The sequence below is a fragment of the Piliocolobus tephrosceles genome, chromosome X (assembly GCF_002776525.5).
Source record: "Piliocolobus tephrosceles isolate RC106 chromosome X, ASM277652v3, whole genome shotgun sequence".
Taxonomy (NCBI): domain Eukaryota; kingdom Metazoa; phylum Chordata; class Mammalia; order Primates; family Cercopithecidae; genus Piliocolobus; species Piliocolobus tephrosceles.
The window spans coordinates 1,354,347-1,366,066 of NC_045455.1; the positions used below are offsets into that span (position 1 = coordinate 1,354,347).

At 49.0% G+C, this 11,720-nt stretch overlaps 1 protein-coding gene across 10 annotated transcripts in view; it reads right to left on the minus strand.

The window, feature by feature from the left end:
- Nucleotides 1–11,720, minus strand: part of ATP11A (ATPase phospholipid transporting 11A) — a 185,964-nt gene that overhangs the window by 71,280 nt on the left and 102,964 nt on the right. For all 10 annotated transcript variants that reach the window (XM_031934963.1, XM_031934962.1, XM_031934961.1 and 7 more), the window contains exons 3-5: nt 10,885–10,974; nt 9,650–9,730; nt 5,354–5,461 (exon numbers count right to left, since the gene is read on the minus strand). In XM_031934963.1, the coding sequence (XP_031790823.1) occupies nt 5,354–5,461; nt 9,650–9,730; nt 10,885–10,974 (279 nt within the window). The remainder of the gene's footprint in view (nt 1–5,353; nt 5,462–9,649; nt 9,731–10,884; nt 10,975–11,720) is intronic.

Consider the following 11,720-nt stretch of genomic DNA (forward strand, 5'->3'; position numbering starts at 1 on the left):
CCCTCAAGCTGCCCATCCAGTCACAGGTGTGGGACTGCTCCCCTCAAGCTGCCCATCTAGTCACAGGCAGATACGGGGATGTGGATGTGGTTCCAGGAAAAGACTCTTGCCAGACATTCTGCTGGGACCAAGGAAAGGCCAGGCCAGGTTTCAATGTTCTAACTGCAGATCAAAGTAGCGGCAAAGTACAGCACGATCAAATATTCCGCAGCAAAAACACAGACAAACACCTGTAACAAGGTTATCTTTGATTCAGACCAACGAAGACGAGTTGGAGTGTTCTATGAGCGTGGCCAAGAGGGAAGCACTCCTGTGAGAAGCTTTGATCTAAATGTAGGCGTTTTATGAACCAGGTACTCGAGTTCTGAGAGTTTCCCGATCAACAGAACCAAGGCGCTGCCCACATCATCAAAGCATGAGGACAAATAAAGCAAAAGTGGCAACAACGGCTCAAAAACTAAAGTAAAAATCAATTACAGAAAGTTCATCATGTGGGTTTTTAATGAAAGGTGATGGTCTAGTTTGTATCTGTATCCATTTTACTTCATCAGGGAGGAAGGCATCTCAGTGGCCTGGGCTGTGTGTCTGGAGGGTCTGGAAGGCATCACAGTGGCCTGGGCTGTGTCTGGAGGGTGAGGAAAGCTTCGCAGATCTCGGCTGTGTGTCTGAAGGGTGAACGATCATCAGAACCCTCGAGTGAGTGGCTGCAGGGCTCCAGCCAGTCTCGCTGCCACTTGGGAGGCATGCCAGGATCAAGGCATCACCACGCTTCTGTCTACACTGCAAACAGAGTTCTCTGTACCACTATGTGATGATCACAGCACACTGCGAATTTGTGAGACTTTAAAAGCAGAGGTTACTCTTCCCAAATGGACCTATGGGTTTAGTAAAATCCCTATGGAAATCCCAGCAAGGATGTTTATAAATGAAATAATTGTAAAATTTACATGGGAAGGCACAGGCTCTAGATTAGCTAAAACAACCTTGAAAAAGAAGACTGAGGAGGAATGAATCCATATCCCTGATATGGGGCTTCTGAGATAGCTACAGTGACCAACAGTGTGGGATTGGTGGGGCATGGGGACGGAGACCAATGGGACAGACCAGGGAACCAGAAACAGACCCATGCAAATGTGTTTAACTGATCATGACAGAAGACAAGGGCCACTCCGTGGAGGAGGGACAACCGGCCAACCCCTGGTGCAGGGGTGATCGGACAGCCACAGGCTAAATAAAGACAGAAACAAACCTGACTGAAACCTCACACCTTATACAAAAATCATCTCAAAATGGATCATGAACTAACATGTAAAACATGAAACTATAACACTTAGAAAGAAACATGGGAGAAAGTCTTTGGGTCTCAGGACCAGGCAAAGAATGCTTCATTCAGGACACTGAACGTAAAGTCTGCAAAAGAAAAAAAAAAAAAAAAAAAAACTCGGCTGGGCGCAGTGGCTCATTCCTGTAATCCCAGCACTTTGGGAGGCCGAGGCAGGCAGATCACTTGTGGCCAGGACTTCGAGTCCAGCCTGGGCAAAATGATGACACGCCATCTCTACTAACACTAAAAAATTAGACAAGCATGGTGGTATACACCTGTAATCCCAGTAACTTGGGAGGCTGAGGCAGGAGAATAGCTTGAACCTGGGAGATGGAAGTGGCAGTGGGCCGAGATTGCGCCATTGCACTCCAGCCTGGGCAACAAGAGCAAGACTCTGTCTCAAAAGAAATAATAATTTTTAAAAAAGAAAAAAATCAAGAAATTGGAGTTGAACAAAATTAAAAACGTTGGCTTTGTGAAATATCCTGCTGAGTATTCAAAATCATATACCTGACAAAGTACTACTATCTAGACTATATGACCTCTCAACATTTAACAGTAGAAAGCTCAAAGAATCCAGCTAGAAAAATGGATAAAAGACATGAAGAGTTATTTATTTTTGTTTTATTTTATTTTATTTTATTTTTTTGAGACGGAGTCTCGCTCTGTCACCCAGGCTGGAGTACAGTGGCTTGATCTCGGCTCACTGCAAGCTCCGCCTCCTGGGTTTACGCCATTCTCCTGCCTCAGCCTCCCGAGTAGCTGGGACTACAGGTGCCTGCCACCACACCCGGCTAATTTTTTGTATTTTTAGTAGAGACGGGGTTTCACCATGTTAACCAGGATGTTCTCACTCTCCTGACCTTGTGATCCGCCTGCCTCAGCCTCCCAAAGTGCTGGGATTACAGGCATGAGCCACTGCGCCCGGCCAGGACATGAAGAGTGGTTTTTACTGACGAGGATACACAGATGTCAAACAATCGCGAAAAGATGCCCCACAGAGCCATCGGGGACACGCTCAAGCTGCACTGAGACATCAGGAACAGCAGTAACACCCAGGGCTGGTGAAGATGCTGGCAATGTTGTGGGTGGGAATGAAATGGGATAGCCATGCTGGAAAACGGTTTGGCAGTTCTTTTCAAAACCAAACGTGGATATGTTAGATGACCCAGCAACTGAACTCTTGAGCTTTTATGTCAAAGAAATGAAAACTGAATTCACAAGAAAACCTGCACACAAATATTCATAGCAGCTTGATAACGGCCCTAAACTAGAAAGGTTGAAAAGTCCTTCAGCTTGTGAGTATGGTGAAACTGCGGTATGCCACATCATGGAATGCTCCTTAGCAATCCAAGGGAAGGAATGGCTGGTGCACAGATTTTGTGAATCCCGAAGGAATTAGACTGCCTGAAAACAGACAACCCCAAAAGGTAACAGGCTGCAGGATTCTCTTTATATCACATCCTTGAAATGACTAAATCTTCGAGCTGGGCAACACATCAGGGCAAAGGGAACACAGGATGCCTCTGTTTTATTTCTTACAACCACATGTGACTCTGTAATTACCTTGAAATAAAAAGTTTAATTAAAAAAGAAAAACTAATTAAAGGAATGCTTTTCTAGGACGCTCTAGTACCCTCAAAGGCCTGAGCCATTACAACCGATGGAAGCCGGATGTCTGCCGTTGCAGGAAAAGCCTGATCTTTTCTTTCTTGTCCTGAGTAGCCTGTTTAGCATCCTCTCAGTTACAACACACAGGATACAGAGAAGGCATTTCCCACAGGAGACCAATAGATTAAAAATTCAATTTTCTGCGGGCAGACACTGTTTAGGTCTATTTTTTAAGAAAGATTTTTAGCTACAAGTAGGAAAGGCTTTGCAAGGGAAATATAATCGTTAAAGGAAATGGCGTTGAAGGCCTGGAACCGCACGTCTGCTGACATAGGCATGGAGTTCGTGGCTGTTCCCCAGGCCGAGGCCATCTGCTCTCTGAACCCCTGACCCCTAGGGAAACCTCACTCACCTGAACTCACTGATGGAAAAAGCTGTCTCAGAAGCATTTAAATACTGGGATAGCACATTTATAAGTGAAAATGTTTAAACGCTTACAAGTACATTTGGTGATGTGTGTGATACACAGAACAGCGAGAGCAAGGTGAGGCGGGGGGCTAGTGGTTGATGCCAACTCCTCTGAAGGGCCTCTGAATGCCTCCGGGGTCCCATCCCACTGGACAGGGAGGGGCTGTGGCCTTGTCCGGAGACTCACTGAGCCCAGGCTGGCCGGGCTGCTCGGAGGACCTCCTTCCTCCAGGCTTCTGGAATGCGCCTGGCTCTCCACATGCACGGGACCCAGTGGGGTGCTCCCTGCCTCCCTCACCAAACCTCCTAAGGCTCGACAGGGAAAACAGCCAGGGGAATCAGTGGGGCTGCAGGAGGGAGGGAGCTGTGGGAGTTGGCAAGAGCCAGGCAGGGTGCACGAGGACCAGCGGGGCAGGAAGGGGCCGGCGCAGGCCTGGCACCTAGATCCACCTCAGATGGGGGACTGCAGCAGGCTGCTGACCACTACTACGACACAAACGTGAAAAACCACACTCATGGTTTCTACCTACACAGGTGCTTCCACATGACTAGTACAAGTTTGAAAATATCTCATTTAAATAATTTAAACCCATATTTTAAAATATATTGAGGTATTAGTTACATGAACAATTCATTTGAAACAGATTTAAAATGCAGCCTTCGAGAAGAACTGTAATATTCCCAACACAAAGAAACAATCAATATTTGAGGTGACGGACATCCCAGTTACCCCATCTTCATCGTTAAACATTGGTGTGCAGGCATCAAAATACCACATGGACCCCCAACTATTTACAACTATTATATGTCAACAAAAAATAAATTTTTTGGCCGGGTGCGGTGGCTCAAGCCTGTAATTCCAGCACTTTGGGAGGCCAAGGCGGGAGGATCATGAGGTCACGAGATCGAGACCAGCCTGGCCAACATTTTGTTAAGACCCTGTCTCTACTAAAAATGCAAAAATTAGCCGGGCGTGGTGGCAGGCGCCTGTAATCCCAGCTACTGGGGAGGCTGAGACAGAAGAATTGCTTGAACCCGGGAGTGGAGGTTGCAGTGAGCTGAGGTTGTGCCACTGCACTCCAGCCTGGGTGACAGAGCAAAACTCTGTCTCTAAAAAAATAAATAAATACATTTTTTTAAAATGCAATCTTCAATGAGGTATTCTGCTCCAATTTTCATAAATTTCCACCTAGTCGAGTTTATACTGATATATTATACTTTATTCTAAAACAAATTTTAGAAACAGTGTTTCCGACCTTTCCCTGCCTTGACTGGTTCGTGTGTTCCCGCAATGATTTTAAATTCCACTAATCCTGGTGTGGGATGCTGGTGGAGGGAGTCTGTGTGTGGGGCTGGGGGCAGTGATCATGGTTTTAAATTCCACTAGTTCTGGTGTGGGATGCTGACGGAGAGGAGGCTGCGTGTGGGGATGAAATTCCACCAATCCTGGTGTGGGATGCTGACGGAGGGGAGGCTGTGGTGTGTGTGTGTGTGCGCGTGTGTGCTGGGCGGAGGGGCAGTGGGTACACCCACTCAATTCTGCTGTGAACCTAAAACTGCTCTAAAAAGACATAAACAAATAAAAATTAAAGGTAAAAAAAAAAGTAGTAGGGAGCTTGGGCCTATACCCAATAAAACACATTTTTTTTTTTTCCCTTTTTTTTTTGTCTGTTTTGTCAAAGAAAATAAAAACTTTAAAAAAAATTATTTGTATTTTAAAAATGTTTTGAGAGACAGGGTCTTTCTTGGTTGCCCAGGCTGGAAAGCAGTGGCTATTCACAGGCACAGGGAAGCCTGCTGAGTGGCCTCCGACTCCCAGGCTCAGTGATTCTCCCTCCTCAGCCTCCTGAGCAGCTGGGACTGGAGGTGCGAGCCACCGCATCTGGGTAAAACTTATTTTTTAAACTGTTACTGGACTTCACCAGGGTAAATGTGTCCGGTGTCACTTACTCGCAGCTTTCGACTTTGTTTCCGAACGAGCTTGCCGTGCTGAATGAAATGAACAGGACACTGGTTCATGGCATTGTCCGCTTTATGTCGAAGCCAGTCTTCATAACCCTAAGAAAAGGAAGCAAAGAAGGGAGAGAGGAAGCAGAGACAGAGGGAAGGAGGAGAAAGGGAGGGAGAGACAGAAGGCTTGCGTTTAATTATGTCTAAGCATAATCCAAGTCTGTGGGGGTGTATTTTTTCAAAATCAGGATGCATTACACACACTATTCTTTGTATCCTCAACAGAGCATTGGCATATTCCCATGGCAATGGGAGCTGCTTTACATGTCTGCAGTTGTAGAACCGCAAAGACGTTGGATCTGCTCATCGAAGTCTGTGTAAGTACTATATAACTGTACTTTCTGTGCCTATTCATGACATGGCCTTAGGATAAATTCCTAAAAAAGAAGTGTCTGAATGAAATGATGAGCAAGCCTTCCAGTTTCTTCACATCCACACCAAAAAGCCCTCAAGACTCCAGTGGGGCCAGGTACATTTCCACCCGCTGAGTGTCAATCTTCTGCTTGGAAAAGCCCCCACTGGCCATTCTTCTCTTGCATTAAAAACTGACTGTTATGAGATCTGGCAGCCCAGATTCTCGGTGAACCGCCGGCTCACTCTGCAACACCTGCAGCAGCCTTAGGGTTCTCCGTGCGTTTCTGCGTCTGGGTAACCCACGTGGGAAACATCGCATCGTGACTATGTGCACGCGCAAGCATCCTGCTGGAAAAGCAGCCTGAGCTAACCGCGACCCCGGTCGCACTGCCAGACCTGCATGCCTTTGACAGGCGCAGACACCCGCACTCCAATTCCAACTACCAAGGCACACCCTCTGCTTGGACAGTCAGGTGGTATCTTGAAAGCAGCAGCAATAGGAGATGCAGCATGCAGACAATTCCTGGGATGACGAACATGCCTTTGTGTTTGGCGTTGCCGGGCGCAGGTGCCTTAGATAAGGATGGGGAATGCCGTCCTCAGTAACAACCCCCAGCATGTGACAGACTGCACACCAGGGACCTACAGGCGTCCACCGCATCTAATGAGCGCTAAGACTGGGAACACAGCTCTGCCACACACAACACACAACCAGGCAGGATGGCAGCAGGAAGCCTGTGCCACGGGCTCGCTGCACGTATGTTGAGAGAGCCTGTGGGGCAGGAGGCTCACTGGGGGCCTCCTCCCTATGGGCCACGTGGTGGCATCAGTGGCCCTGTGACTGGAATCTTTTCCAAAGGGAACATTAACAAGTAACCCAAAACCTCCAGCTTCTGGAGAATTAAGAAGCCTGGGACACATGGATATCCAAACATGCGGAGTTTTCTCCAGCCGTGACCGTTACTGTGACACTGTGGCATCTGATTGCTTTTCAGAGATTCCTCCCAAATCGCTGAAATACTTTCTGGGGAAACTGAAGAACAGTCTTCCTGGAAGGTGGCAGTGGGTAGATGATCCCTGGGTTCATTAAACACACTTATTTAGTACCAACTGCATGCTCAGTAAGTGCCAGGCACCAGGGTCCCACAGACAAAAGACCCTGTCCCCAGCGCTGCTGCTCTCAGGATCGGTGGGGAAGAAACAGGAGTAACTGCAAGTTCAATGCAGGTGACGACCCCCAGTACCCCCAAGAAGCCCAGTGCCCAGGCTGCGGAAAGACGCCAAAGAGGAGGTTGCCCAGGAACGCCCAGCGGTGAGGGAGCCCCCAGGGGCTGGCACTGCTCACTGGCCAGCCTGGCTGGAACCGGAGGGACACGTGAAGGCCCATGCATGTGATCAGCTGATCGGAGGGGCCCTGCACACAGCAGGGGAGGCTGGGCGCCACAGGGAAAGGCTGCTCTAGCAGGACCTGGGCGATGGCAGTGGCAGAGCCAGGTGCAGTGAGATGCCTGTCAGTGCCCAGGTGAGACACCAGGGAGATGGTGTGAAAAGAGAGGTGGGAACCTAAGAGAAAATCAGGGAGGCCTCTGTGAGTGCAGGGGGCTTTCCAAGGCAAGCGAGGAGGGGCCGGGAGCATGGGGACCCCAGCACAAACGTCCCTGCTGGAGCCAGCGTGTGGGGAGGCCATTTGGGAAAGTCGCGGCTGCGGACAGAGATGCTGTTCCCGAGGAAGAGGGACAAGGAGGTCAGTAGTGGGGGAAGGTCAAGGGGGCAGGGGCACACAGGTCCAGACCAGCAGTGGGGGAAGCGAGGCCGTCCCCAGAGTGAAGGCTGGGTAGCAAGACGCGCGGGAGAGGAAGAGACCCCTCCGGCCAGGGGCAGGGGTGCTGGTGACGGGGCCCAGACCTGCAGCTCTGTTCATTCACCACCTTGCCCTGACCCCTCTTAACACCCCCAACAACACCCGCCCACTGCCCTAGGATGGGAGGGGACACAGCCAGGGAAGGGACACAGCCAGGCTGATGAGAGGGGACACAGCCAGGGAAGGGACGCAGCCAGGCCGAGGACACCGCATGTTGTCTGGGGCCATGGTCTGCACAGTGTAGAGAAGCGGCCTCTGCATCCATGGGGGCTCAGGCTCCCCAGCTGCTGCCTCTCTGGCCCAGCTGCGTCTTCAGAGCCGCCCTCCCTACTCCACGCTCTCCTCTCCGCTCCTCCAGGACGCTCCTGGAGTCCTCAGAAGTTTCTGCTCAGTGGGGTCCCAGGAGGGACGGAATCTTTAACAAACGCAGAGTAGAGGACGCTGAAGAACGGTGCTGTGCCTGCCTCCCGGGGCCGGGGCCGGGCTGGGAAGGACATAGCTCCGGAGCCTCAGCCCCTTCTCTCTGCTCCCCTCGAGGGGCTCCGGGGTCTCCTTCCCGTCTGCAGCCTCTGCTCCCACCACACAGATGTGCCACAGACGGCATGGGACGCCCTCACCTCATCTCCAAGATGGGTTCCTGGAAACTGCGACTTTAGGCCCCAAGGACACACGAGGTCCCCGAGTATTCAGCACCATTTCCTTGTGAAGTTGATGAGAAAACCTGTCCTCTTGCTTAAAGTCGAAGTTTGCAAGAGCCACCGACACGGAGCGAGGCCTTATCCCACGTAGGGGCTAAACTGCCTGAGTCATGGGCAGTGAGTCCTTGGGAAGCATGAGTTTCCCTCATGTTGTTTTCCGGGCAGCGCAGTTCGTCTTGGCTACTGTGCTGTGTCCTGCCCCGCCCCGCAGAGGAGCTGACTATTTCCTTACGGGGCACCCTGGGCTGCCCGAGTCCTCTGCTAACCAATGACGGCCACCACGAACATCGCAGTCCACGTATCCCGGTAGGCACGGCCGGCTCTGGCCTAGTGAAGACACACAGGCCCCAGGTACTGACTACACAGCTGCATGTTTATCGTCTGCACCGGCCCGTGTCCACATCTCTGCCTGTGTCAGACGTTGCCACCTGCTGTGCTTGGTGGCTCCACCACGCTCCTGCCGGGTGCCCGTGGTGCCTGCCTCGCCACGCCCTCTCCAGACTTGCACATCTGAAAGCCGATCTGGTGGGTGTGAAACACAAATGTGCTCAGCAGCATGATTCAGAGCAGCCAAAAAGCGGAAACACCCCAAATGTCCATCCAGAGGAAGCCACACACACTGCGGGGTGTGCGTGGCGGACCGTGACTCATTCATCACATGGAATGAGGCGCTGACGCCTGCTCAGATGCGGAGAAACCTTGAAAACATCGTGCTAAGTGAAAGAGCGAGTCACAAAACACCGCACATGAGCCGTGAGCATGAAATGTTTAGCACGGGCAACTCTACGGTGACAGAAACATGAGTCTCTGCCAGGGACGGAGAGGAGAAAATGGGGAGTCACTGAACATGTGTACGGGAAATCTGGGGGTGATAAAATGGATATATGGAGAGTAAAACTGAGATGTATTCTTCTCCATGTTAGTCACTGGCTTTATTTACCAGGGCTATGAAGGAAAAACAAACAAACAAGAAACACCACCCCATTTGCTGGAGTCCATAAACAGCATGTTCTGAGGTGGTCAAGACAGTCAAGGATGCGGAAAGGTTAAGTGACTCATCTGAATCAGATCATCCCTGGGTGATCTGGGATGTGAAAACCATAGATTTCTTCTCAAATTCACATGGCGACAGAACAGCAACGAAATGACATAACATCTCTTATTTTGCTTCAAGTATCAACACAGTTATAAAAATGAATTTCTAGAACTTAGTTGAATTTTCCAAGAACTAGCTGAAACAAACCAATTACCTCGCTTCGAATGAAAGGCAATTCACATGGCAAAGATGGCGACTTGCTTCTTTTTCGTCTGTAAAATGCTTACCTGTTTGATAGCCGTGACAGTAATGACGAAGAAGAGTGGAAGTCCACTTGTCACTGGACTTGTGGGTGTATCAATAATCAACTGCAGAAAGACAGAATTGTAAAATCATCTTCAAAAATGCAAATGACTGACTTTAGGCAGGTTAGTTTGCCCTGAGCCAGCACTTCCCATTCGCTGTGACTTATTTAAACCCTTTGCTGGCACCTGACTCTGCCCACCATGGGAGACAGCAAGTCAATCATCCTATTTCACTGACTGTTATAATGAGGGCACCTTTTTTAAATGAAGGAACATGCTCAAGGAAACCACCGGGAGTGGCAGCCACAGTCTGAAGTCGGGGCACGCCTTGTGTTAATTCATTCCTCGGCTTCAGTGTCACATTTTAATTACATGATTTGAATAATGTTGGAAAATTTTTAAAAGTCCTTCAATAGTATTTTGTATGATTTAGAAAAATTAGAGGGCTGTTCTTAAAACACACCTGGCACACTGCTCCCTAACTCATACCCCGAGACATTTTTTCCCTCTTTTTCTCTTTAAACTCTCTTTTCATGTGTACTGTCTTTGGAGCTTCTTTTTATTTTATTTTCTTTTTTTTTTTTGAGACAGAGTCTTGCTCTGTCTCCAGGCTGGAATGTAGACACACAACCTCAGCTCACTGCAACCTCCCACTCCTAGGTCCAAGCGATTCTCCTGCCTCAGTCTCCCGAAGAGCTGCGACTACAGGCACACGCCACCATGCCCAGCTAATTTTTGTATTTTTAGTAGAGATGGGGTGTCGCCATGTTGGTCAGGATGGTCCCTATCTCTTGACCTCGTGATCCTCCCTGAATGCTGGGATTACAGGCGTGAGCCACCGCACCTGGCCTGGATTTTCTTCAGAACATCCACACACATTTATGAAGAGTAAAGTAAGTGGAACAATGCATAGCTTGGCTGTGAACTTGTCCAAAAGGTAACAAAGCTCTGACTTCCCCTCTGGTACTAGAAGGAAAGGGGCAGGAAAGGCAGTCACCAGCTTAAACCCAAAGTGGTGTTGTGTGTGCTAATTTAGCTTGTGTGGATCTCACAGAACCAACACGTTTTGTCCTTCCTTAAGAAAATAAATAAATGAATCATAGGTGAGGGGCACCATGCCCTTGCGCTTTCATTAGCCGTGTGGCAGTTACCTGAGAACAAAATGTCACTTATTTAGATTTATATTTGATGAGATGGAAAACAATGACCAGCCTTACCTGCACCAGAAATATGATAAGGAAATAAAAGTTGGCTACTCTTCTGAATTGTTCAAATAAATTCTTGGGTATAAAGTTCCAAAATGTGTACTGCATAAAAGAAAAACAAACATCCATCACTTAGATCAGATTTTACTCTCATAGTGTTACTCTAGGCATAGTAAGTAGCACTGGATTTTACAGCACAAAATGTTTAGCTTTAGATATAAAACTCGTAATTCATAATTTAGAGTGTTTGTTGACAGCTAAGACGGCTGAAACCAAGTGTGTACTCTGAAACACGTATGTAAATTACCGAACTTCAAAGAATTCAAGATAAAACGCAAGGTAGCTCAACAACAGATTATTGAGATGTCTTTTATAAAACGTAAACCTGTGATTATTAACTCAACACATTAGCATTTTACTTCAGTAATTTCTGCATGATCTCTCCTCTGAGTGACAGCATGACAGGCGATGACAGCATGACAGGCGATGACACCGAGCTGAATGGAAGCCTTCACCCAGCTCCAGGCAGCTTCTGAGGCAGAGGTGTTTCTTGTCCACAGCAGGCACAAGGGCTTTGAGGCCTCAGGGGGAAGGAGAGGAAAAGGAAGCGAAGGAGGGCAGGGAGGGGATGTCGGGGGAGTGAAGTGAAGGAGGGAAGGAGGGGAACGAGGGAAGGAGGGGAAGAAAAGAGGAAAAGGAGGGTAAGGAGGGCAGGGAGGGAAGGGAGGGGAAGGAGGGAAGGAAGGGAAAGAGGAGAAGGAAGGAGGAAAAGGAAGGAGGAAAAGGAGGGGAAGAAAGGAGGAAAAGGAGGGGAAGGAAGAAGGAAAAGGAAGGGAAGGAGGGCTGGG